Source organism: Porites lutea, chromosome 4 (assembly GCF_958299795.1).
Source record: "Porites lutea chromosome 4, jaPorLute2.1, whole genome shotgun sequence".
Taxonomy (NCBI): domain Eukaryota; kingdom Metazoa; phylum Cnidaria; class Anthozoa; order Scleractinia; family Poritidae; genus Porites; species Porites lutea.
In genome coordinates, this window is record NC_133204.1 from 20889246 (window position 1) to 20916473 (window position 27228).

The 27228-nt window shown below is 39.5% G+C and overlaps 2 protein-coding genes across 2 annotated transcripts in view; both read right to left on the reverse strand.

The window, feature by feature from the left end:
* Window positions 1-985: 985 nt before the first annotated feature.
* Window positions 986-3518, reverse strand: LOC140932854 (uncharacterized). The gene has a single exon (XM_073382357.1). It carries the CDS (start codon window positions 3510-3512, stop codon window positions 1920-1922), a length of 1593 nt encoding a protein of 530 aa, XP_073238458.1. The 5' UTR covers window positions 3513-3518; the 3' UTR covers window positions 986-1919.
* A 4044-nt stretch (window positions 3519-7562) lies between these two features.
* Window positions 7563-27228, reverse strand: part of LOC140932856 (gamma-tubulin complex component 2-like) — a 46441-nt gene continuing 26775 nt past the window's right edge. Inside the window, exons 11-33 of the mRNA XM_073382358.1 lie at window positions 25301-25368; window positions 23908-23952; window positions 22600-22692; window positions 21092-21153; window positions 20963-21005; window positions 19428-19499; window positions 19288-19353; window positions 18766-18819; window positions 18108-18162; window positions 17425-17575; window positions 16215-16306; window positions 15379-15466; window positions 14428-14498; window positions 13644-13688; window positions 13459-13523; window positions 12882-12952; window positions 11791-11844; window positions 11175-11295; window positions 10542-10634; window positions 9721-9771; window positions 9220-9336; window positions 8403-8622; window positions 7563-7851 (exon numbers count right to left, since the gene is read on the reverse strand). Coding sequence (XP_073238459.1) covers window positions 7664-7851; window positions 8403-8622; window positions 9220-9336; window positions 9721-9771; window positions 10542-10634; window positions 11175-11295; window positions 11791-11844; window positions 12882-12952; window positions 13459-13523; window positions 13644-13688; window positions 14428-14498; window positions 15379-15466; window positions 16215-16306; window positions 17425-17575; window positions 18108-18162; window positions 18766-18819; window positions 19288-19353; window positions 19428-19499; window positions 20963-21005; window positions 21092-21153; window positions 22600-22692; window positions 23908-23952; window positions 25301-25368 — 1985 coding nt within the window. The 3' untranslated portion in view covers window positions 7563-7663. The remainder of the gene's footprint in view (window positions 7852-8402; window positions 8623-9219; window positions 9337-9720; window positions 9772-10541; window positions 10635-11174; window positions 11296-11790; window positions 11845-12881; window positions 12953-13458; window positions 13524-13643; window positions 13689-14427; window positions 14499-15378; window positions 15467-16214; window positions 16307-17424; window positions 17576-18107; window positions 18163-18765; window positions 18820-19287; window positions 19354-19427; window positions 19500-20962; window positions 21006-21091; window positions 21154-22599; window positions 22693-23907; window positions 23953-25300; window positions 25369-27228) is intronic.

The window sequence follows — 27228 nt, forward strand, 5'->3', positions numbered from 1 at the left end:
TGTCCATTTGTTTTCCACACTCCAGTTTGAGTTGATGTCCAAATTCTGTCCGTTTTCTCTATAAAACCAAGAGGAACAACTCTCTAAATCCTTCCAATGTGCCCTTCATAATAACTTATTCGTCACACTGCTGATAGTTAACACTTTCTTCTGGCCTTCCATGGTTTTCAAGATGCCGAAAAATTCAAATTTGAAGACTTTGAAGCGTCAAATACGCGGTGTTCGAGTCTCACATAACTATCACACCAGCCTTTGTTTTTCTGGTTATTGTTTGCCGTTTTTGAACCAATCAAGATAAACAACAAAACGGAGCAAAGATAAAAGCGAACAATTCATGAAAAAATAACACTTTCAGCGCGTGCTTTATCATGTTAAAAACGTCTTGCAGTGGGTTGTTATGGGAACAGGAATGGGGGTCTGGGTTTACTGATTGAGGTAGGGAAGTTGGGGCATACGCGTGCCATATGCCTCACGGACTTTCGCTTCATAATAGTGCTATTGCTGAGAAACAAAACTTAGGACTCAGGACTACCGTATTTATTCGATTAACCGCCCTGGGCGCTTATTAAATTTTTGGACCTTGAGCGCTTATTCGAGGCTGGGCGCTTATTAAATTTTCACCATTTTCAGCAAGTGAAGTATGTTTATTTTGCAACAAAACAATAAATGCTAATAACAAAAGGCGAAGAAGTAACAAAGCAAGGTTTCTGTAAAATGCTCTGAAGAAAACTCCGTCCTCGGGGAAGTCTCTTATTAGAATTTATTCACTCAAGTGGGTGGGGTAGGGGTGAGTGCTTATTTGAGTTTGATTGGGGGGAGGAGGGGGTGGGCACTTATTCGAGGCTGGGTGCTTATTAACTTTTTCTGCCTTTAGGATGGGCGCTTATTCGAGGTGAGTGCTAATTTGAGGTTGGGCGCTTATTCAAATAAATACGGTATTCCGATCCTGTTTTATTCATTTGTGATTACAATAACGTCCTGCAACTAACAGTTAACTTCAACTTTACTTATTACTCAACTTAGTTTTTTACATCTTAACTCTGAACTACAAAATATAAAATTCAACTCTCTTAAAAGTCCAAATCACTCTTCATATAAAAACAAGCACAAACTTGATTAAATTGCCATATACGTCTCTCCTCCTTTTTCCCATAACAGGAGGCATAATAATCATTTACTGCATGATAAACTGGCGACTACACATGCAGTATTAAAACTAACACTACGTTTGTCAAAAAACACTTTCTTAATCATTTGAGCTGATCTAAAAATCTTCAAAGAAACCTCTCTATTGCTGTAAGAAGGATATCAACGAATAATTTACATTTTGTAACAATTGAAACCATTTGTTCATTTTTCTTGTATCTGTAAAAAAAAAAAAAGGCAAAAAAAAGACAAAAAGAAGAGAAGAAAGAAAATCAAGTCATAGTATTTCTGAAGCTGCCCATAGTTGTTCTTGTCCAACGTTTAGTAAAAATCAATGTTTGCATGTCCACATTAACCATCCTAGCAAACAAACTATTAGAACTTGAACTTGGTGCTTACCACTGACAACAATAATACAATGTTATAATGTAATAATGGCAAAGTTTTTGGGTTACCTGTAAATAAAATTATTCATTAAATTTAAAAGACTTGCCCCTTTGGGTAGCTAGATGTACAATAGTGTACCTACAATAAAATTATTCCGTGACTAAAATGAACAAAACTTGGGCCAAGACCTACTAGTACAAGTTTAATTTTTTAACGCCTCTAAACTTAACTAAATGTAAGATGCTGCCCTTTGCAGAACCACCCATAAACCGCCATCATTTTACTGCCGCTTTGGTGTGTCCGTAAGTTTACTGTCAAACTAAACTGTCAGGAAACTGTCTCCATTTTAAACCAGTGCTATGTTTAATCTCATGATTCATCAAGTCTCACTCTCTATGGGACAAAATCTGAATAAATTTCTTCTCGTGAAAACTCGCCACCAAGTTGTCACACCCTTTGCACAGTGCAATGGCATTCAAACTTCCGCCCATGGGAAAAGTGGAGATAACTCTGCCATCAGACTTGACGACTATAACTGAATTCTTGTCAGAGCCACATACAAGGCTGTCATGCACAGCATCCAGTGCCATGGAAACCAAACGGCCATTGTTGTCTCCAAGATTCTTGATTTCACGGAGAGGCTTTCCTTTATGGTCAAAGACTTTAACGGTGTTTGTGCCATCTGAGACAAAAAAGTTGTCATTATGGTGAACTGCTAGTAATTTATTGCCTCTGAATTGATCGGAGGTGAACGCCCACTTTTGACATCTTTCAGAATCATACACAATAATACCAGGACCAGATGAGTCACTAAGAGAGGTTAGAACATAACGGCCTTCTACATCAATTGTCATCTTCTGAAATCTAACAGATGCATTTGGAGCCTGAATGAACTTTCGAATGAATGCCCCATCCTTGTCAAAGTGAAGGAGGCGGTTCTTCTCTTGATTCAGCACCACAATATCGTTATTTTTGGAATAAGCTATTTCTTTGAGATCACCATATTGAATTTCAAACTGTTTGTGTGGATCACCAGCTGGAGTGAATATATGAACACGTTTACTTTCTGCATCAAGAACAGCAATTTCACCACTTACTGGTGACACTGTCACGGCCGTAGGCACAAACTCAGTGTCAATATGACGGATAACACTACCAGTTTTTGGCAAGTTACTCGATTGGGGTTCAGCCTTGCTTGGTTTAACAAGGGAAATTTCACCCAGGATTTTACCACATTTGTCAACTTTTGCTGGGATAAAGTTCACATTTGTTGTTCCATGCAAACTCTGAAGTTTTGTGACCTCTGCTTTTAAGCTCTGCAGTGAATCTTGACACTGATTTTCGCATCTGCCTTTGGATCTCTGGAATTCTTTAACATCATTTTCATCCTTTGTCTCGTCTGCAACATCCAAAGAGATTGACACTTTCCTACACAACTGTTTAACTTCAGCACATTTCAGATCGAAAGGACTTTGAGAAGCCATTTCTTTAAAACTCGCATCAACCTGAGACAACAACTTCTTCTCTTCCGTCTCGATTCTTTTGGCCAAACGTTTTGCCTCAGCTCTTATCTGATCCTTCATTTTAATCTTGCTTTCCTCGAACACTTTAGCGTGTACCTCTTTGAGTTTCTCAAAGTCCTTGCTTATTTCATTCATCTGCTCTCTCCACCGTTGAACGGCTTCACCAAAAGCACGTCTTTCTTTCTGGATAGGAGAATTCTCAATCAGCCGTTTTAACAAATGGTTCGTAGGAAAAGCAGCTACTCCCGAAGGAGGAATCTGAGACTTCTTGCGACATTCAGGACATTGCACTTTGGTCCTCCTTGGATTTTGCCTCACAATTTTACCAAGACACTTGAGACAAACATTGTGTGCACAGGTAGGAAGGCACTTAGGGTCGTCAAATATCTCCAAACAAACAGGGCACGCAATTTCATTACCTACAAAAGCAGTAAAGTCTGAACCTTTCGCCGCCATCTTGTATTAAACCGTCGCGCTTGGCACCTTGGGATATGAAATCTCCACTTGCTTTGGGCCATTGCGTTGGGGTGGGGAGGGTGGGAAGAAGAAGAAGAAGAAGAAGAAGAAGAAGAAGAAGAAGAAGAAGAAGAAGAGGAGGGAGGAGTAGCCTTCCTACGAGTCAACCTCTCATAAGCTCTTAAAAGTGAGCGAAGCGAGCTTCAATGCATAAAACAATAAAGGAATTTTAGAAAGTCGGAAGAAGTTGGAGAAAAGCTACGAGACAACGTACAGTTCAAAGTGGACAAGGGTGTTTCACAGATCCAGTTTATTTCTTGCTACAATAGTAGTTCCTAGATTCGATTGCCGTGAGTTTAGATAATCGCGAAGATCCCATGATCATTCATCGTGAAAAGCAGAACAAAACTAAAAGAGCAAATGAACAAACGAACTCGTTATTTCTCTATCCTTTTTTTTTTGGAAATTGAAGAAAGAAGGGTATGTAGAAATCAACCAGTTGCGTAGAACGCTATGGTAACCCCTAATCTGGAGCGCTGTTTTGTGAGGAGTTTGAAAGGCTACCGTCATTTTCGTGGGTGCGCCACGTGCACCGTTTCAACGTTTTTTCTTTGTTGGGAAGAGCTGACCAAACCTCCACATATCCAAGGAAGAAGGAGGAGTCTCGACAGAAGTACTCTGAGAAATGCATTGATCCTCTCTCCACTTCATCACAGAAAAACAAAAACTGTTACTTCTTCTTTCCTTTTCTATCCAACTATTACCCATGTTGAACGCACTCCCTAAACTATGATCAAGCCCCCCGGGAACTTATTTATTTCAAGCCCATTTGAGGGGGGCTTAATAGAGACGGGGGGCTTGAGGGAAAGAGGGGGGGGGGCTTATTTAATTTAGAAAAGACAATGGTATCAGTTCTCCATAGAGAACTAGAATACAAAGCGGAGACGCTCAAAAACAAGAAGGTTGGAGGTCATGAAGCCGAGGATCAGAATCAAATCCGAACTTCCAGTTGGTAAATCAACCATCCCGGATCAGTCCACACGAAGTTTTACAGTCATGATTGATTAATACAGTCTCTCATTTACTAGTGAAGAATAATTAGGGAAAGGGAGTAGGAGCTTATTAACTTTCTCCCCTTGAAAAGCGGGGGTTCGGGGGGGGCTTATTAGAGGGAGGGGTATTATTTGTGAGCGAGGACTTAACCCCTTGTTTTGATGGTGGAGTATCTGTTTTTTTTCCTACTAATTATACCCCTTCATATTTTAATTTAAAAAAACCCTCAAAAAAAGTCTTTTCCAACTTTCCATAATTTTGAAGTCTTTACCAGTAAACGTCCCCTTAATTTTCATTTATTGAAGACATTCCGAAAATCAACCAAACATTCTCACTTATTTATATTGAACCAATTTTACTACGACCTTATGGAGATCCTGGCTAGCTTTGGAAGAAAGAGGGCAAAAATATATTCGTAAAACAGGCTTTGTACCAGACTGATCCCCTAACGGACATTCTCATAACCGGAAAGTTCTAGTTACGGCCGCCTTGGCCACACCCCATTTGAACTTTTTCAGTTTCGCACACTTTTTGTGCTTCTCGAGGGTTTCCGCTCATGGGGGCTTCAAATATATTTCACGGAAAGTACAGCAATCAGCCATCAGTTGAGTTGACAGTAAGTCCTCCACCATTAGAATGAACAAAGTAAGGAGTTCTAATTTGTAAAGTTTGTGGTTTTATTCATTTTCAAAGGAGGGGTTTGCTAATTTGGCGTGTACAAACATATGACGACCTCACCAACCAAGAACCCGAAACAGATGCAAGTTGATTTATAGTTACATTCCTAAAAACGCGTTATAAATATTTGATACCTTACTATTTAAAGCTTCTAGAGGCAACACTTTTGTTTCCATATAAAAGACAGACACACATGCTCTACAAAAATATCCGTTGTATAAAGCAAACTAAATGACGGATTTCCCACCCCTTTCTTTCCAACATAGGCATGTTGTTGTTGTTGTTGTTGTTAGGCATGTCCATTACGTTAACTACAGTTTTTACAAAGTCGATACATTTGCTATTTTGCTACCTAGAATAAAGCGAAGGGATTCATGCTTTTAGACTTAACCCATACACAGGAAAACTTCCACCGCATCCCACGAGTAATAGGGTACAAAGGTTCAAGAAGAATTAGTCACCTTCCTTTGTGTTATTTCCGTGATTTCATGGAGTCAGTATCAGATATAAGTGCCCCTGTTCACCTTCAACTACAATTGCATGAAGAGTTATTTAGACTTCTTAAACTAAGTTAGAAGGCTACACTAAAGTAAGAGAGTGAGCCTCGAACCCGTCTTAATAGACTTGTTACTGAAATGTATTGTAAGGCTACAATAGTAAGCACGCTTTGGTTGGCTGTTTTCTTGTAATGGCCGGGCAATAGCTACAATCATCGTCATAAGTGTTGGGAAGGCTACTTTTTTGTACTTCTTTTTTCCTTCCTCCCTCTCCCCTGGCCCAATGTTGAGCAAAACGTTAATGTTTGTGCGCGTAATTGTTCTGTTATATCTCAACATTGAAAAGGGGGGACGGGGGTATTTAGCAAAAGAGAAAACTCTCTTTGTTCAGGATTAAAATGGACTACTGTTAAGTTGTACAACCTTCCCAACTACTTTTGTCTGGGATTGTAGGTGTCCAAGGCATATACAATTTGTGTTTACAGTCAAACCAGGTCAAGCGTTCCCGTCGCTATCAAACTAATGAATTCATTAATGGCAAAATGATTTCGTTTGTTGATTCAATAATCCATTCATAAAATGAATAATCAAACAGTCAAATTGGACCTCGACTCGATAAGTAAATGTTGATTTGGTTTATGAACAAAATCTACCTGTATTTGCTTCCCTTTTCCTGCCGTATACGATTGGGTTTTTCACTGCCTTGAATCAAAATAACAGCTAGAATAGACAGACCGCAAACGCAAAGAAACTGAGAAAGGCCGGGGATCGAAATCCACCAATCACCGCACATACACTGACCTTAGTTTGACCATCCTGTTTTCTAAGAGGTCAGGTCTGTTGCACTGATTACTGGCAGCAAAATGGCGTACATGTAACAGTTTGTTTGGGTTTGAACTTCAGAACTGGCCCGCACTCGACCCTTAGAAAAAAGAGAAGAAAAAACGAAATTCTGAGGTCGACTCGATTATGGAAGCGAGGCTAAATATGAATATTGGATTGTTCATTTCATGAAGGGATTATTGAATCAACGAAAGAAATCATTCTTCCGTTAATGAAATGATTAGTTCGTTAGCGACGGGAACGCTTGATCTGGTTTGACTGTAACTTGATAGTGGACATCCTTATGAACATTCATTATATGGTCAATTGACAACTGTCAAAAGGAGTATCCGCTGACCAGTGTCAAATAAACGTATCGCGGGCTCACGTGAACAACTCCTTGAGATGAAGCATTTTTTTAAGTTATCCGCTGACCAGTTGTTGGCTTTAATTGGACGCTGGCTCAGGTCCATAACTCAACGGTCATATAATGAAATAACTTATTAATCTCGTCCGTTCGGTCATTACAGGGAGATTCCCGATATCGGCCTTAATGTATTAACCTCGCTATCGCTCGGTCAATATAATTTTCTGCTCAAATAGGGCAAAATTTATGAGATTTCCCTGTAATGACCTCACTCTCGGTTAATAAGTGGTGTATATAGCTGCATGTTACTTTTATTTGTTATGGTCGACCTTCAATTAAGCGGACGCTCTTAGAAGGAGAAAAAAATGGTCCCCTTAGGATAGAAGTCCACTTAAGAGAGGTTTATGTGGAAGAAAGCAGCAGCCAAAAAAACAATAAAGCCCTAGTTGTACAAGATATGGCAGTGATTTGTCTTGTGGATAACGTTCACCTCTGCTGCTTTGGTAAGCGTAAGCCATTTCTTTCCCCCTTTTTCTTATTTTACTTTAGCCCTACCCCCATAACTCTCTTGAATTATTTACATCAACTCTTGTTTCAAGATAAAAAAACAAAGAAACAAACCCCAGGGTTTCCTGCATACCGCCACCCGCCCTGGGTATCTCGAATCGAACTCTTATGTCTCTATTCCACATGCAGCTCGTGTTGAGATATAGTGACGCCGTTTGTCTGCCAGTTTACTTCTTCGTTCCTTTACCGTCCGACATGTCAGGTAGGGAAGGGGGTTTTAGTGAATACTTGAGCGCGCGACTGGAGTCTGGGAGCTGATCTAATGAAGCCGCTGACCGCATCTGATTCTCGGCTGCAGCTGATAAAGACGAGGAGGATTTAGTCGGGGTCTTAGGCGTTGGGGGTCCACTGGTATCTATTAAAATAATAATTAAAAAAAGTTACCTAAGATGCTTACCAGTTACAAAAACCATCCGGGTGAAAATATGGCGCAGAAACATAAAACCACTGAAATTATTTGAAGTGGTGGAAGAACGACCCGCTACAAAGCATAGCTAGATCAACTGAACAGACTACATAGAGTAGGAGAATTTCATCAGCTCACATCACAGGTCATATTTTCTAAAGCTTCCCAAATGGAATGGCAAGAAACATTTGATTTTCTAACCGGAATTTCCGGTTTTTCAATGTATAAAAGTAAGTACCCCTGGTTACGAGTACAAAACGTATACATCACTTAAGCGAATTAGCCACTATAAAAATGGTACTTTTACATGAGCAGGTAATACAAAAAAGCTCTCAGACGTCATTTTGCAGGGAAACCAGTGGTGTCGTTGCGAAATGGCGGCTGTTTTTGAAGGATATGAACAAGAAAGCGAGTCGACCTTCTTCAGCCACCTGTACGATGCTCGCGTCCGAAGGCGATGACTAAGGTAAGATACACATACACGTGTGATGACTACATACCTTGGCCGGCTGCTCTCTTTTCCAGTTGTGCAGTGTAATATCCATTGTGGTCCAGCCGAGCAATAATATTCAGCATCTGGTGTTCACAGTCGATTGTAGAGTAATGACTCAGTTTCTCCAGTAGATCCATTAAATGAAGCGCAAAGTTGCTATCAAAATTCTGGATGGTGCGCTCAAAGTCTTCTCCACTGATCATTTGATCTACATGATCAGACACAACCTATACACACACCCAAAAAACATCAAACCTATTTCACTGAGCCATAGACTGTTCACAGCCCTTAAACCTTTTTTCGGGGCAAAAGTAAAGATCAAAAGTTCGTCACTGAGACTTCATACGCGAGAGAAATACAAGAAGAGTAAAACATCCCTCCCCAAATACCATGGGTAATTTTTTAGTTCTCCTCAGAAGTCAGATTTCGCTCGCCACATAAAATATTGACGGCCGCCTCTCGAACTCAACGATCGAACACGAGAATCGCACGAGAAAATAAGGGACTGTGAAAGTTCTAACTGGATCGGCAAGCACAGTGAAACGAATTCTAAAGTAAGAATCTTAACCTTAAATAGGAAACATGACCTCGCAGTGGAACTTTCGGAAGTCTGAGACAGATCCTTGTCAGGCAAAAAAGCTGACGAACTGAGGACGTATGAATTTGCACGATATTTAGATAAATCTCTTAGCAAAGTTTCTTGGTCAAGGACCTGCACAGTGTAATTTCCGACCTCTACTTGAACTGTTGACACCCAAACCAAGCAAACAAACAAACAAACGCATACAAAAATAAAAAACTAAGACAGACGAACGACGGTGAACCTTGAAAGTAGTTTTCTTTTTCTCCTGTTCTCCTGGTGGGGGACCTCTCTTGTTCATTGGACTCACACCAGGGGCATCGGTCTCCTGTGATTCTACACTGGCACTTTGAGTGAACCGCTGAAATAAAGAAATGGCGACACATGTTCAGAAACTGCCGCACTGTGTCCACACGGGTCTGTTTATTCTTTTACGACTGTTCACACGAGAATAAACAAGTATTGGAGGAGGCAAATAAACCTTGCACTGCGTACAACTTCAGAGTAATAACATAATCGTCCCGCGTTTTAACTCACAGTTTCACAGACCTCGTCTCACAGCACTCTTGTGGGACGTGAAAGAAGCACTAGGGACGTAACAATCTCTGGTAGTGACCACGCCTAACTAATAGCTAACTTTAGGTAACACGTAAGTTGAAGCCCATATCTGTTGTGTTAAGTGGTCAAAGTGTTCTAAATCTAAATCTAAAATAAATCGAAATAAATAAATAGAAATCAAACTCACCTGCATACAATTTGTGAATGTTACACACACCAGCATCAATTTACTCACAACCTAAAACAATTATCACGATTTGCGTTAACGTAGGTCAGGTACATTTAAGCCCCCAGTTATTCATGACACTGTGCTTGGCATCACCCTGCAATGACATTTCGTGAAAACGGCAAAAAGGAGGAAATGTACCGAAGAGAAAATTTTCGAGTGACTAAGCGAAAGGTCGGAAATTCGTGCGAACGCAAACAAGCAACGCGAATAGATTAGTGAAGCTATTCTCCTCTCGTCACGTGCTTTCTGTTATTTAGTTATGTCAATCAAACAAGACTCTCAAAAAAGGCAGCATACGGGAAGGAAAACGCATACACCATGGGTGATTTTGACATATATTCACTAGGAAGTATAAGAAGGGATTGCTGCGACCGACCTCGATCATCAAAGAATGATTTACACAGATGTTTCTTTGATTCCAGTAACCACTAGTGTGTGCAACCAACCCTGAACCCGAGGAAACTGTTGAAATTGCCGCTTGTCAAACCCTTTATGTACTCCCCTTTAGCCAATTATGGTGATTGCCTGACTGCATATAGAAGCATTGAAGACGTTGTTCTCAGATCGTTAAGTAGTTACATTTCTCTTAAAGTACACCCCTATAAGACGGACACCACCTTTAGCTGGTCCTTGCCATCCCCTGGCCACTCCGTAAGCAGGATACCTTCATAAGATGGACTGGTTCGATTTAGGTTTCTGGGAAACTGCCCACCTACCCCTCCCCTAAGCCAACATTTTGCCCTAAGTGAGAAGTAACTGTTAGTGTTAGCTTACTTCACCTTTAGTAACTCGGGGTTTGTGAGCATGCAGTCTTTAAGACAGCGGTCCAAGAAGTCATTATGATTCTCCAGGACGCCATCGATGTTTGTTACCTGTGAAGGAAATGAAACATTAAACTGGACAAATCGCCGGATTCGTCGAACCTCTCGGCTTTTACCAAATTAGACCTTCCTCAACCACCTTCGGTAAGCAATTCATTTATGAACAATGAAACTTACCATTCCAAACAAGCCAGGAGCCAATGGCCCGGAGCGAGCATCTTCCATGTACTCGTGTCACGGCGTTTTCAGTGACCAGTTAATTTTTAGAACAAACCTGTCAGCGAACCCCAGAGACCCAAAAATAGTATTTTAACCTTTTAATGAAGGTTTGTTTTCCTTCTTGATATCGTATACTTCGAATGCGCTCATAGACGGGGCGGGGTCTCCATCTTAAGGAGAGCTCTACGATGTATCTAAGAATAAACCAGGAGGTGAAAACGCCGTGACATAGGTCTAGTATGGGAATTGCTCACTCTGGTTTATTGGCTCATGACAAGCTTAAGCCAGTAAGAGGAAGTTTGTGCGTGAAAAATGATACTTGAGAGGTGGTTAATTCTATTCAGCACTCGGAGATAAAGTCACCGATCTCACCGTTTTCAGACTTTTTTCCATTAAATGCCAGCTGGGTTCCAGGACTTCAAACATCATGTAATGCTCATAGGTTTGTACGAAGTGCAACATCCTCTGACGCAGGGCGAACGCTGCAGCATACCTGAGGTCACGCACAATACAGTCAGTATCACAAGATTCAGGTAGCAATAAGACAACTGAGGTTTCAAGACATCTATTCTTAGAACATCCATTCTTAGACTCTTTTATGTTTCTCGGTCCTGACGCACGATCTCCACTCTATTCTGGTCCACCAATGAAAAGAAGAAGCCAAATGGTACTTTTTTGAAACTCGTCAGAATCTCATGTTTACTAACCGAATACTTGAATCCAATAACAAAAATCAATTCATTTTCTACTTTCCGGGGATGATAGTTTGTAAAACATTGGCTGACAGTGAGGGTGGGCATTTTGGATCAATTTAGGCTTCTGGGTAACTGACCACCTACCCCTCCCCTAAGTCACAATTTTGCCTTAAGTGAGAAGTCAGTGTTTATGTTGACTCAGGGGAGGGGTAGGTGGGCAGTTTTCCAGAAAACCTTGATTGATCCCTTCCGGCATTTTGTTGTAATTTCATAAAATAGTCCATAAATCTTACCAATGGGAAGAGTTCAGAGTGAACTGCTTTGCTCGCTTGTTGCTGACCCAGACACTGGAAAGAAGGAAAAATACAAAGCCAAAGAATATTTAGGCTTTTTAATTCACAATTAAATATCAAAGGAATGCAACCCCTACGTTCTGTTGCAAAGGAAAACACACTTTCTGCATTCAGTAGTGATGCCTGTTGGTTCTGTCCCTGAACAGTCAATTAACAATGATGGACCTTCCGAGCGCAGCCCAGTGATCCCAGCGTAATTGCCCTTGACCGAGCGCTCGTCTCAGTTATGCTACTAGCCTGCGAACAAGCTCTCCGGGACGCTCTGGCGGCAGGGTGGGAAAGGAAAGAAGAGCTTGCAATTAGGTCTCTGAAATTTGAATTCCATCTCCAATTCCCCTGTGGCTAACCGTCGTTTGAACTCTCAGATTTTCGCTAATCAGCACGAAGAGGAAACGAGCGCGAATGCAAACAAACATTGAAAAACACGTGCCAAGGGTAATGACGCCTCCGCCAATCAGCGTTTTGCATCGACTTTTTCGATGCAGATATTCAAATTCCAGAGACGTAGTTTCAAGCTCTCTTTCCTTTTCCCGCCCCATCGCCAGAGCGCCCCGGAGAGCTTACTTGCAGGCTATTATGCTACCGAAATGTCATACCCGTGAAGGCCAGGAAGAACGCCGTATTAGGTAAAAGGGAGAATCTTAGTGAAACCTTAAGAACATCTATATTTTATAATTTTAAAGGCTTCAACATACCTAATGCCATGGAAAAGGTACATATTGTGTTCCCGTTCAAGCCATACTAAAGTACTCAAAACTGACGGGCTCTCTTCCCTCTGCCATCCGATGTTTCCTTACACAAGAGACTTTGCTGCACTTTGTCTCTCGCTACCCTCATGTATAAGTAATTACATACCGCTGGGAGTAACTCTGTAAGACCGCTAAGTGTTTTTTGCATGCTACCATTTGGCTACATTGACCTCCACGCACCCTTGACCAAGTCTCAGTGCCCATGCACATCTTACTAGCTTACTTGTTTTCAAAATGACATTTTGCGAAACATATTATGCTAGTTCTCCATGGTTAACTTACTTGCACAATTGTCTTTCTACGTGTCTGGCATAGAACAAATGCCTAAACAACATCTGGTACTTAGTTAAGGCCTTGAAAGAAGAAGAAGAAGAAGAAAAAAAACATAACATTATTAAGGCAGGTTTTCACTAGCGACGGAGTCGGAGTTGTAAGCGGAGTCGTAAGAGCGCTTATGACTCAGTGAAAATCAAAAATCGGATTGGTAAGCGGAGTCATAAGCGCGATGGAATCGGAGTCGGCAGAATCAGAAGGTTTCCATCTTCTTCAGACTCCGCTTATGTTTCTGTCGTTCACGATCTAGTGAGAACCAGATTGCGGGAGTCGGAAGAATAAACCAATCACAATATGTACGTTCCCACGCTTTGTGATTGGTTTAGTTCTTCCGCTTCTGCTTGTGACTCCGACAACCCAGTTTTCACCAGATCGTAAGCGACAGAGTCGTAAGCGGAATCAGAACGCTGTATTCACTAGATCGTAAAGTTCTACCCTTCTGATTACGACTCCGACTCGCTCGATATGGAGGGAGTAAGTCAAATTACAGATTTCACTGTCAAAGTAAAAAGTATGAAATTCTCACCTTCTTACTTAAAATTAATGATACAGGCCACTTCACCACGTAATCGAATGAAAATGCTTCAAGTCCTACATACATCAGTGTGATAATTAGTTTCATCAACAACTGTTGCAGAAACAGCGTTCCACCCGTCCAGTAGACATATCATTACAAGGTGTTGAACAGATAACAAAATATCGACATCTAACCTGAGATCTGGAGTTCAGTAGGATCTTGATTATAAGATGTTGCACCTGAAAAATACGTTGTTACTTCAAGCTCAACTGTTAAATGGTGCTTATAATGTTTAATATTATTCATTCAAAGTATTTCTCCCTTTCTGATTGGTTCAAACCCCGCAGCTAATTCCGGCTGGCGTTGACAAAATTTGGAAGACATTTGGGATATCCGGTAATATGACGTAAATAGCACAGGGTATAGCCAAAAAAATGTACGGCAACCGAGAAGGGTGGTGTCAAGGCCTCGATCTGCATAATTCTTCAAATCATATTAAGCTTCATATAATAACTGCTAAGTTTTCGGAGAGTAAAGCAGTCAAGTTTTTGGCAAACAGCAAAAGTCAATTTGTAACACATGACCAATTTTTCTCTAGCTTGTCGGTTACAGATTATTACATCCAAACAAGAGTAAGTAGTTTCGCGTCTGTGTCCAGAACAGTTATTTTAGACGGTTTTTACCTGCTCATTTTCTAACTTTTTAAATTGTCAAGTTGAATTTGACGCCAGTTTACAGTAAATGTAATTCCATGCAGACATCTCTGTCTACTTATCAACTAGTTTTCAACGATGGATGATAACTGGCTTATTTCTTTACTTTTCTTTATCTATATCTTATCTGAGCTGCTTCACTTGCATCACACTCAAGGTGAACAATTGAAGACCACCACACAAAGACCGCCCTTATATAAATGGAAAGCAAACCCTAGTATAACTGCTACCTTCTGTTACGGTATAGTTGTTCATATTATATTACCTCTGCTGTCATAGGCGACAGACAAAATACGAAACAGTTGAGTGATCAGATCGTAGGGAAGCAAATCAACTCTGTTAAGGCAACAAGGGGAAAAAACATGTTACAAACTGTGCAAGACAAAAACAATCAAACAGACGAAAACTAAATTATACCTAAGCTGCATGTTCTTTTTTTTTAGCTTCAAATAAACAAACAAATAATGGTCAATAATCCAGTTCCAGATTATCACTGGAATTTTTTGGCAGGCATTCAATTAGAATTTCGGTTGAGAAAAAGACAAGTGATGTAGGAATCTTCTAAGACGTTCCAATTGACAATAGCAACGGCTGACCCCAAACCCCACTCACCCACCCAACACGAAATACCCAAGCTAACCGACATGCAGTTTCCAGTTTTTGTAACACTATTATAAGCCCCATTATCCAGACCACATAAAAATGATTCTCTAGACTGATTTTCACACATTTCCTTCAAGAATCAGTTGAGAGGAAAAGATAGAGATCAAAGCTGATTCATTTTGTCTACACTTTTCTGCTACACATATCCTTTTCTGTTGAACTTGTGTGGATGTTACAGGTCAAAATTAAATTCAGGTTGATTCTCAATTTTCTCTGTTTCCTGATCTTAATCCATGAATAATTAGGGCTTTGAGAGAAAGGAAATTGAGAATCAACCCAGGTTAAAAAATTTTAACCTGAATTTAATTTTGACCCGTAACATAGGTATCAGTATTGCTAGGAGAAAGTTAGTCACAAGGTTTTAAACATTATTTTCTTAAGAATAAAGAAGGCGTGTTTCACCTCCTATCCATTGTATTACTCCCTCTAAACAACTTAAATTAATGACAATAAACGCACATTGACAAAACTAATCTACAAGGTATTAAAAGCTCATGGACTGGGAACGTCTAGCTTATCAGGTCTACATCACGAATTTGCACCTGTAACTTACCTCAAGTCATCCTTGTACGGATCACTATTGGCTGTGCTCGTTCTTAACGCTAACTCTAACAAGTTCTCTAGTCTGGAAGGCATAATATCTGCGAAATTTTAGATTAAGATAAATAATATTGACAATTTGATTAAAATCAGCCCCATGAATGAAATAATATAAAAAGCACACACAATACGTAACAAGGCGTCAGAAGATGGTCAACTTCTTACGAGTTAAGACAAATAATAGTAATAATAATATTATTATCAGTTATTGATTTGTATTGCATAAATAGCAATCAAAAAATTTCCATCTGCCCATTACCTAATTCTTCAAAATCCTCCAATTAAAAAGCTTCATTTATATAAAATAAAATATATTCCCAGTACACATCCTAATTCTAAAAACAATGACTAATTATTCCTTAAAATCCTATTTACAAATCCTACTTAAAATCCAGTTCTGACTTTCTTTCAACACAAGCAAAATAATTGTTAACTACAACGTGTGTTAGTTCAATACTTAACCATGGATAAAGCCATAGGTTCACTCATGTTTGCATTCAAACTGGTAGGTCCAGGGCTGTCAATACTATTTCAAGTTGCTGGGGTATATGCAATTACATAAGTGGGAAAAAGAACAGCTGGGAAGTTGTTTTGGATCTATTTCCTATAAAAATAGCTGGGGGTGATGGTCATAGTAGCCGGGGGAAATTCCCGGTCCCCGGTCCCCGGCCCTTGGTGACAGCCCATTGGATGTCTATTATACTATAGACTACGGCAGGCACCAACTTAAATAAGTAATAAGCAAAGAAGTCAGTTATCTTGTTAACACAAACAGATCATAAAGGATACCATCCATATTTTTCTTCATCTCATCCTCGGCTAGATCCATGAACTGAACAAAGAAATCTCCAAGATCCATGAGAAAGTAATGCTTGATAGACCTAGTGGAAAGTCCACTTTAGTATCTGTGGTGGGGTATGGACTTCATGGCTGAATGCCATAATAGTCTTTCACCCCACATGACCCCAAAGTTGTCGTAGATGAGTGCACAGAGACTTCAGTAGCTCTCCTGTGGTGGTCTCCTACGCGGCCGTTTTTGCCTCGTCACACAATGCTCCACCCGAGGCGGAGGAGCGTCGTGTCATGAGACAAACAGACGACTGAATGCGTGGTCGTGACAACGGTAAGCCAAGGAACGGAAAAAGGTTACCAAAGCCTACCGCACAGGTTGTCGAAACGTCAGTCACTGTCAACAACAGGCCCTTTTCAAGACTACAATTTCCCGAACGATCAAATTACGCCTTATGACAGGGTTATAGTTAAAAAAAATTTACCATTTTCCACACTTAATCTTCACTTCCTACTCTTTTTCGAAGTCTGGAAGTCAAGACTTTGCAATAATGCCAGACTCCGTAAGAACCCTGGTTGCAGCTCGTTCACGTTGTTCAATGATCGAGCAACCTAAGGATTGCTTTCTGTTGTCCGTCAACATGTGGAAAAGTCCAAATGTTGTTCAACTTGTCCTTACTTCTTAAGGTGGATTTCCACAATCGCCCACACATGCACGTAAATTTCATGTGCGAAACAAAAATAGGGGCGATGTATGAAGTGTCACGCGAATTCCGTAAATGTAAAATTTGAGCGAGGTTTAAATTCTACGTTTATGCGCGACCTTTCAGAAATTGCCTCTTTTTTATTTACGAGCGTAAAATTTACGCGCGTTCGCACGTAAAAAGTACGCGACAGTGGAAATCGACCCTTCAACTACCCTTCAGGTCCAGGCCAGTGGCTACAAACTTACCACATTTCAAATCACAACGTTCGTGAATCTTGTGCTGATTCGCAATTCGGACCAAAAAAGGTTACACAATCCTAAACCTTTGCTTTCGCATATACCTATGTGTACCCTAAATAAATGACTCCTCCCCTCTGCAACCAATAAGTGCGTGAACATTTCTACAGCTATCGCACAAAAACGTTTTCAAGGACCAAACTCTCGAAAGAAACAAAATAATAAGAAAAAGAAACCGACAACTTCACACGAGTCCTTCATTCTCACCTTAATCTAGCCATCAGTGCCTGGTCATCCATTAATAGGTCTAGTAAGGTCTTGCTTGCGTAACTGTAGGCTTTTTCAATTTTTTCCACATATTCTCTCTCATGAAGGGTATAAATTATTTCGTCAGCATTAGGACACTGCACATTTTGACCTAAAATTGAAGTAAATGGTAAACTATCTCAGACGTGAACTTATCTATTTACAATTGTAATTCAAAACGATTTTTTAAGTTTCAAAACCTTTACTTTTAAGGGATCCATTAAGAGAGCTTTTGTTCGGCATGTTCCAAAAATTTCCTTTCGCCAGTGCCTGAAGTCACATGTAAGAGGCATTCTACATTGTCATTTAACTATGTTCTATGTTCAAGAAATTTTGAAATTTTGTCCTTTCTCACAACATAAATGACCGTCGAATCCGATGCGAGATAAAATAATATATCACTAACATTTGTCATTCCAGTTTATTCCTCTGTACTTCATTTTCGGGAGCATGTAGGCTAATTTATTAAATCAATTCAAATTTTTTTTTTGACTCATTCACCGACGCACCCACGTGTCATCAACGGGGAACGACCGAATAACAGTTAAATACAGGGAGGTGTGCCAGTGCCGCCATTTTATTAAACACTGTGATTCACTTCGTTAGTTGAGCGAACAAAATGTGTTGACTGCTTATAAGCTTACCACATTGCCGAATGACATTTAAATATTTTCCAGTACTGAGAATCTTGTGGGCAACCTGGAAAACAATAAAGAATTGAAACATCTGAGGGACAGCATCTTAAGCATTGAGTCCATATTGAGTCCAATAGTCTCGCATTACATCAAAGGGATTTCCGTATGATCGACTCGATCGCCCCGAGTCTGGGACGAATGTAGTGAGACCAGCCTACATACAAACTTCAGTTCATACAGGCGATTGCGATCCCCCCCAGTCGCCTGCATCGTTTCTCATTACATTTGAGGTGATTTCTTATAATCGTTTTAACAGTCTATAGCTAGTTGCGTGGATTGTCTTAGCACAGTTTAAGACGACTCAAGCGATCGAAATATGATGATCCGGACGATTATATGGAAATAAAGCTAAAGGAAACAGGATAACAACTAGGCATCTAAAGGCACCTTTAGCAGGCTTATTCTACTCTCTCCTGACTTGAATGAGATGGTTTGAACACACTTTCAGCATGATCGAATTTGGTGACAGGCTAACAAGGCAGCTATTGTATGGTTATCCCAGTATGAAGGAGCATGTTCTTTTTGCTCCTCTACTACAATTGAAAGGTACACACAAAATGAACCGGGTTAACAGGAATATTTGTTTGGATTAATAGTAAAAATTTACCTTTTCCAAGAAAATAGGAATGTTTTCTCTGACAACTGTATATCGTTGTTCCCAATATGTAACAAAAGTCAAGAAAAAGAATTCTGTTTAATACTGTAGTAATAAGACTTACGCCACGTCTATATAAAGAAAACTTGTCCTGAGCTACCCTGGGCGAGCCAACTTTTCCTACATTTCCTTGCAAAATTTGGTAAACCATTTACATCAGCTCGGCTAAACGGGTAACCCGCCAAGCAGGGTCACACTTTTCAATGGTAGGGCCCCTCTCTTAGCCAGGCCAACTTTTCTCCATATAAACACTTTAGCTCGCCCAGCCGGGTCAGCTCGGTCAAGGAGAGACAATCAGAGCATGCGCGAGCGATGTTGTAAGCTCTTGGTTCAGGCAAAGGGGTCAACTTTATCTCATATAAGCTCTCTCTTAAGCTGACCGAGCTTGGAGGGTGACTCTCTTTCCACGGACAACTTTTTTCCATATAAACGGAGACTATTGTCTATCCATAAGAAAGAGAGGAATATCAAAGGATATGCATCATTGTAATCTTCAGTGAGCTTCTCTTTTTGAACAGAGCCGTGCTCTGCAACCAGGAACTGAAAGGACAAGAAAAAGTAATTACACAAAAACATGTGTTTAAAAAAAAACAGCATTTTCCAAAAATTCTCACCTCAGAATATGGATCACTGATAATTCCTTTGTAAATCCACTGCTCAAGGATATCAAAGTAAGGAACACATGCCTGTAATAAGACATTAAGGTAACTGCGTAAACAATGTACACATACACAAAAGTAAGTTCTTGGTTAAGAAAATAATTTCAGTAACGATACAAAAATTGGGGATTGTACAATTGCTGTATACTGCAGTGTGGTCTTTTTTTTTTTTTCGGAAAGTGAGTGTCAGTATTCCCTGAGTGGATGTCAGAGCACAGGCGGACCATTCAAACTGTTCGAGGCATCGTAATGTCACGCGCAACACGTGATCTTCGCTCTCGGCTTGATTTAAGTGATCAGGAGAAATGCTTAATAAAACAGAGCCGGGAGCGGCCGTTAAAAAATGCAGTTAATGTACGCGATCACATGTCGCAAGTGACATCACCATGCCTCGAACAGTTTGGATGATCCGCCTGTGTTCAGAGAATTGAAGAGACCAGAATGTGTGATCAGTGGGGTGGGCATAAGACAGGGGGTAGGAGGAAGAGGAAAAGAAGATTCCGTAACCCTGTCACCCATAAGACAGGGGGGGGGGGGGGGCAAGAGGAGGGGAAAAGAAGATTCCGTAACCCTGTCATCCATAAGACAGGGGGGCAGGAGGAGGGGAAAGGAGATTCCTTAACCCTTTCACGCCTAGAACTAGTTATACCAACTCAGTTGTCACTCTAACTTTTAAATCTGTGGACGAAATCCGAGGGTGTGACCATTCAAATAAAACCACTTTAACAGCACTTTCACACTGTACCATTTTTTTGACTAAATTTTACAGAATAAAATTTGGAAATTTTGTTGAATGCTGACTTTCACCACTCTTGGGAGTGAAAGGGTTAACTGTTTTGCCTGCCCGTTTGTCTGTTTACTCCAGGATTCTTTTTGGTTCCACATGCCCCAAATGCCTCCCACGGATAAAATCAGCTGTGCAGGCTACTCTTTCTAAGAAGCCCGGTTGTTCAAAAGTTAGATAGTGCTACCACCGCTATCCAGCAGATAAGCAGTACGAAAACCAATTGCGTTATCCACTGGATAGCTATTTATCTAGTGGATGGCGCTATTCACCTGTCGAACAACTGGAGCCAGGTGATTAGTTACTACTTAGCTCTTTCACAATACAATGATATGGCGAGATTATTAGTCATGATTCTAACTTTTGAATCTGTGGATAAAATTCTATGGTGTTACCATTCAAACCAAACCTCTGTGGCAGAACTTTTGCATTGTACTTTTTATTCTCAAAAGAAATTTGAATTTTTGGTGATTTGTTCTGGCCTCTATCAGGAGAGTAGGGTTAACACTATCAAATGGCCTTTATCAGGTAAAAGATGCAAATAAAAACGGATCAATTTAGGATTCTTGGAAACTGCCCACCTACCCCTCCCCTAAGCCAACATTTGCCCTAAGTGAGAGGTAAGTGATAATGTTGACTTAGGGGAGGGGTAGGTGAGCAGTTTCCCAGAAACCTAAATTGATCCATAAAAACTTGTACTACTCACAGCTTGAGTGAGGAACAAGCACAGATCCTGGGATTTGCTGTCCCTGTAAAAGGTACATATGAAGTTCAATTAAACCCTGTATTTGAACGGTGTGTTACAAATTAGAACGAGGAAAGAAAAAATTCTTACCCTGTATATCCCACAGTTTTTTCATGCAATAATGTTAGCACAGCTCCTCCTTTGCAGCTTCCCTGAGAAGATAATTTGATGAATATACAATTAAGAAAAATTGTGAATTACACTAGTCTAGCATCAACTGATTTGACACTCAGATGTGACTGTAGAATAGGGAAGGTCGAGCCAGTGATACTGGGCAATAAAAATGAATCCACAAAAACAAAAAGTGGATTACACAAATTAGTGCTGGAGGTTTTGGAGACTGTGGAGGGATACATGTTGATATAAGCTCTATTTAATTACTATTTTGTACCTTAACTCTTTAATCAGTTAAAGTTTTCTCGTTTCTTACGATTTATAGTTTCTTTCACCATGGTTAGTAAAAGGACTTGTTAAGAAAGGTGGCAAACATCAAAGACAAAAACAACGATGCTGCAGTTTATGTTGGATGCTCCGTGATGTGTACAATCCTTTATTTTGTGTTCACAAACAGAGACTTAATAAATTAATGCAATGTTTTTATTGGTCAATAAGACCAAAATGAAAGGTTTGCTGTTCCCCACTCCAGGAACAACATGTATAAGGGAAATGGGTACAAGCTTTTGGCGCAACGACTTCTGGAATTGTTTGGTTGGACAAGCGTTACTTGTGATTAGTTAATGGTTGCCTTGAGTACCATCGACCAATCATAACTATTGCCTGTCCACCCAAATGGTCCCAGAAATGGTTGAGCCGAAAGCTTGTACCCATTTCCCTTAAAGTTTCTGGAATGGGGAATTGAACATTGTGCACCATCAGGTTTACAAAAACTTATAACAAAGGAGTCTGACGCACCTTATAACTATTCCACTGTGCTAACTATGCTATCAATAATAAATCTTTCTTCGGTATTAGTTACGGTATACACTTTATACTAATATTATTTTACTTGTTACCTTGTTAGCTTTTCTCTTTATTCATTTTGTTTTTCTTTCTCTGCTTTTGTTTTACTATAACTGACCTTTATTGTAAAGTCACCCACCCCGAATAGTCTTGATTATTATGTGGGTGAAATAATTGCAAACTATTTGTACAAATAAATAAATTATTATTGGTTTTGTTAGTGGTCTTTTACACTTACTTCTTAATACAGTAAGGGGGTGGGAATAGATCTTTCACAGTTTTTTCAATTTTTGACATGGACAAGTTAGGGAAAATCCATTAACTAAATTAGTAAAACTGCTAATTTTGAAAGTGTTTTGTTGAAAAGGAACGAAAATATAGCTCCTCAAAGTCGCCAAATTTTACAGACGTTTGTATGACATGGGGCACAAACTTGCCCCCCCCCCCCCCACCATATAATCACCTGAAAATTTTTGCAATTTTGCGGAGCTACATCATCGCTCAGTAATAAGACGTATCACTTTCAAACTAGACAAGTTTACTTATTTTAAGGCACTTTTACCAGTGGTGTCCACGGATTTTCCCTAACTGGTTCTTCTTGGCCACGCTACCAGGTTTAAAGTCTCATAATACTGTACCTTATCAATTGCCACTGCAATGGATGAGAGAATCTCCATAGTTCTCATGCAAGGTTGGATGTAAAACCACAACTTTTGTAGTGACAGCTGCCCCTACAGAAGGGTAAAGACAGAAGAAGCTGCTTTATAAACAGACAAAAACTTTTAATAATTGTCCTAAATCCAAGCAAATGAAATTTTGCACTTTCTAGTGGCCATATACACAGGGGCACCCAATTCTGAAAAAATATATGTTCGGAGAAGCAAATATTGCCTAGAATTTTCTATTACTTGAGGATGGTAAAAATTTCTAGATGACCATCCCATCCACGTACAATTTACGACGCTTATTAATTTTTAACATTTCAGTCGCCAACTTAGGCTATTTTAGGCAGCAGACACGATATCATCTTTATTACATTGTGTTTGTATTTGTATAAATAAATGGGGACTGATGTTGATACATTACGCTGGGCTTCTATCCAGTGCAGCAGTCAGTTTTCCTATTTAACATGAAATGATTTCATTGTTTTTCACTGTTCACCGTGTCAACAATAGGGAATAGGGAAAACCTGAAGCCCTTGTAATTTCGAAAAGACTCAAATTCCCCTAGGATGACCGAACAGATACAAATTTTATAGCACCGCTTAGGATGTAAAAGTACTTTGGAAAGCCTAAAAAGTGTTTTCAGTGTATTTAGGAGGAAATCATCATTGTACAGCTGTAGACCAGTCTGGAGAATTTGTATGTGGATATTGGGGGCTTAAACTGTACTAACTCTCCATAAGGAAGAAACATCTCCAAGAACACTAAGTGCCAGTCCCACTGATATACATTTTAGAAACTTAGAATTGACTGTATCTCCTTGAATAATCATATTATCACTAACAGAAATCTAAAACCATTAATTAAAACTCCATTTGTATTTAGCACAATTTCTCAGTACACTTTTAGTCCATCTGCCATTCTCCTTCATGCTTTGATTTACCATCCCCTAGTCTTTAATTATGTTATGCTTTGCATGACATGATAGTCCAGTTGCGAGTTTGTCGCGGCCACTGAATAGAAACACTGAAGACTCATTTATACATAGTTATAGCCTTGACCTAAGGGTAAATAAAATTAATTATTTACAAATTCCAGTGAGAAGAAGACCTGTGTACAACTGTGTCTATTGTTTTTAACTCAAATTCAGGCACCTTCTCGCTGGTATTTGTGAATATTTTACTTTAGGTTGATAGCGCTAACCCTGTACTAATGAGTCTTCTGTGCTTCTATTCAGCGGCCGCGACAAATTCGAAACTGGACTATTGCTACCATATCACTTACTAGTCTAAATTGATGCTCCAGTTGTGCAACAAGAATGAGATATTCCTTTCAAAACAAAACAAAATCATTACAGAATGAGCAAAATCAATGAAAGCTCACTAACACAAAAAAAGGTATCTGTTCTACTGAACAGTCTGTTCAACTATTTGAGTCAATTGTGCGCCAAGCCACTTTGTTCCAGTTTATGTTACACGGGCTTTGTTTAAATTTGAAATGATGCATGTACTTTTGTTTATGCAAGCTGCGCTATTTAAAGTCATGCAGAGAGCGTTGGGTTCAGTTCTTAGACTCATTTAAGCTGACCACCTGCTAACCTGATTGTTGATAACCAGAAGTTGTTAACCGGAAAACCAGACTGTACAAAATATGAACTGTTTTGTCTAAATACGGAGGCTGTCATAGAAGCAAGTGTACAGTCAATTTTGTTGCTGTTTTAGGTTACTTTCTGTCATTTTCGACATTGTAAGGTCGAGTGCCAATGGACATGTTTACTTTAATTTTACATCGAACTGTACATGTAAAATATGACTCCTCCTTCATATTTGAACTCTTTGGTGTCTTTGGTCAATGGAACAGTATCATTATGACCGGCAATGATGACCCATTTTAAGCTACATGACGTAGACAATAAAATTAAATATTCTATTCAATTTCACAATCCTATCTACTCTTTTAAATCATTTGTTCTTTGCTTATTGTAATTTGGTTAGATCTAATTAAAGCTGACAGCAAGAAGGTTACTTAGTCTTATAATAAAGACTATGAGGACTCCCTCTTCTTGATAGCCTAGCTCTTGAGTGACAATTGCCCATGGGTAAAAAAAATTTCTTTTATTTAATGTTATTTATTATAGCAAAAATAAACACAAAACAATACAATACTTGTCAAATTTACAGAAATTATTAATATGTAACAGTATTTACTATCTACATGGGTAGAAAATTGCTGCAGTGCAACTGGAGTGTTGAGAAAAGTGGAGTGCTTCTTTTGTCTTAAGGCCTTACTTTTTGCCACTTGAGTATAAACTCCCTCACAATCTTTTATGGTGCCAAAAATAATATTGGAGCTCTGGGCCGGGTTGTTCAAAGCTGGGTTAAGATAACCCAGGGTTAGTGCGAAATTTGAATTCAGATATGAAAGCTTAAAAAGTAAATTCAGTTTTATTCTTTCCGTCAACAGGTTAATGATTGCATGCTCTTAAGAATAACAGAGAAAAGTATCCGAGAAAATGCTTTTGAAGAAAGAAAAAGAAAGCCGGGTTAAATTTAACCCTGGGTTAAGCGCTAATCGGCCTTCCAACAACTGGGCGCTGTAGGGTACTAGTATATATAACATTCAAAATCAGCCTTGGAACTAACATGGTCATGTTAGTGATAAAAATCAGCATTCTAACCTTGAGTAATGTCTTCATTGCTGCACACAAGGCATGATTAACAATGCCATGCTCAAATGATGACTTGCCTGGAAAAAAGTAAACAATTCTTATTAAAAATATCGTACGAACATTTTTTATTCTATTACGCAGGATAAAAGACCCTTGTGTCTATGATTAAGTTGTACATGGATTAGTGACTGCTACAGGCTATGTTTGATTTTGTCATGTTTGGTATCCCAGTATAATAATAATAAGTTATTAGTCAAGCTTGCTTTAGTAGTAAGACTCTGAAATGCAAGTTTTTTTCTTGTGTGTGCCACCAAAAGAGGATCATGGTCCCAGGCATTCCTAGCAGAGGCCATGGGAACTGGGGATAAGAATTGTGACCGACAACATATTCAGAGCGCATTTGTATAATTTGTGAACAAAGCTTAGGAAAGGTTAATGTGAAAGATGTTGAGCTTTTCCGGAAAGGGTCGGTCCACAAACCCTATTGCTTGAAAGCAGTGATCACTTTGAAACAGGTAAAGACTTCAGTGGCCAAAAAAATGAAGAATCTTAATGAGCAAAGTAAACTGGTCAGGTGTTGTAAACTTTCATTGTACCCAACTAAGTCGATGACTGAAATTATGCACCATGTTCATCATGTTTTTGCTCTCTGGCAGTAATGTAATTTCTGTGGAATCGATGCCCTGAATTCACGTATTTATACACCCGTACTCAATTAATTCAGAAACAAACTGTCAAATATGATATAAAAAGTAAATATCCAGAAGAAAGAAGAAATAAATATCCAGTAAATATCCAGAAGAAAACTTGAACTTCGATAAAGTAGGACGTGACAAATTTTAAGCAAGGAAATCCTGTTTTGTGTAGAATTAATCACTTCCTTATTTCTTGTGACAATATACTGTTGCATGTTCTCAAGTAACAACATGCTGTTTGACATTTGAGTATGTAATTGGACAATCAGAGACTATTGCGTTGCGCGTACCCTGTGCTTGTATGCTTGAAATGCAGAGATCTGTACACAGAATTCTCATGAAATTGTGATTAAAATGAATCCTTAGACATGAGAAGTGGGATTAGAATGACGTTGTTGATTGAATGTCAAGCTTGATTTAAATGAATCGTTAATTATGGTGTCAGAAGATAAGTAACCCAAGCAATACATCGAGTTGAGAAGCAAGTCAGGAAATCGAATTTACTGTCAACATACCAGATCCCAGAGAGACACAAGCAGAAGCATCAACAGCGAGCTACGCATGTGTTGGACAGCTACATGCGCCTGAAAAGCTAGATTTTGAAGCTGACGATCTTCCCCTTAGGTTGCATGGAAAAGATGGAAAGAAGAAATCACCTAATACATGGATCTCGCCATGGCTGGTAAGCCTGAAGACACGAAGGTAAAACTGTTCCTTTATCTCACTGGGACAGGGGGCTGTGAAGTCTATGAAACCTTACCTTTTGCCACTGCGCCCAGCGATCGAACCCTTGCTTAAGTTATTAAAGCCTTTGATAAGCGATGCGATCCAAAGGAAAGTGAGACAGTAGAGAGATATAATTTTTTACACGGTTTCAGGAACAGGGAGAGTCCTTTGAAAAGTTCATTACAGAATTGCAAATCTTGGCAGCGACATGTAATTTTGAGACCTCCATGATTCACACTTGTGTGACTGCATAATATGTGGCATATTAGACTCATATTTGAGGGAGGAACCATGGAAGGGAAAAAACCTAGACTTAGCTAAACGTATACAGATCTGTCGGGCCGCTGAGCTCTCAAAAGAACAAAAGAAAGCCATTGAAACAAATGAATCTATTCATAGTTTAAAGAATAATAGATCATTCCATTATAGCAATCGCAAGAGGGGATCAAATGTTACAGGCAGGCAAAGGCCAAACAAACAGCCACAGACCTTTGAAAGAAACGCATGCAAATACCG

Bases quoted from the DNA above. Each gene is read 5' to 3' on its own strand.
- LOC140932854 (XM_073382357.1), bottom strand. From the start codon at position 3,512: ATGGCGGCGAAAGGTTCAGACTTTACTGCTTTTGTAGGTAATGAAATT.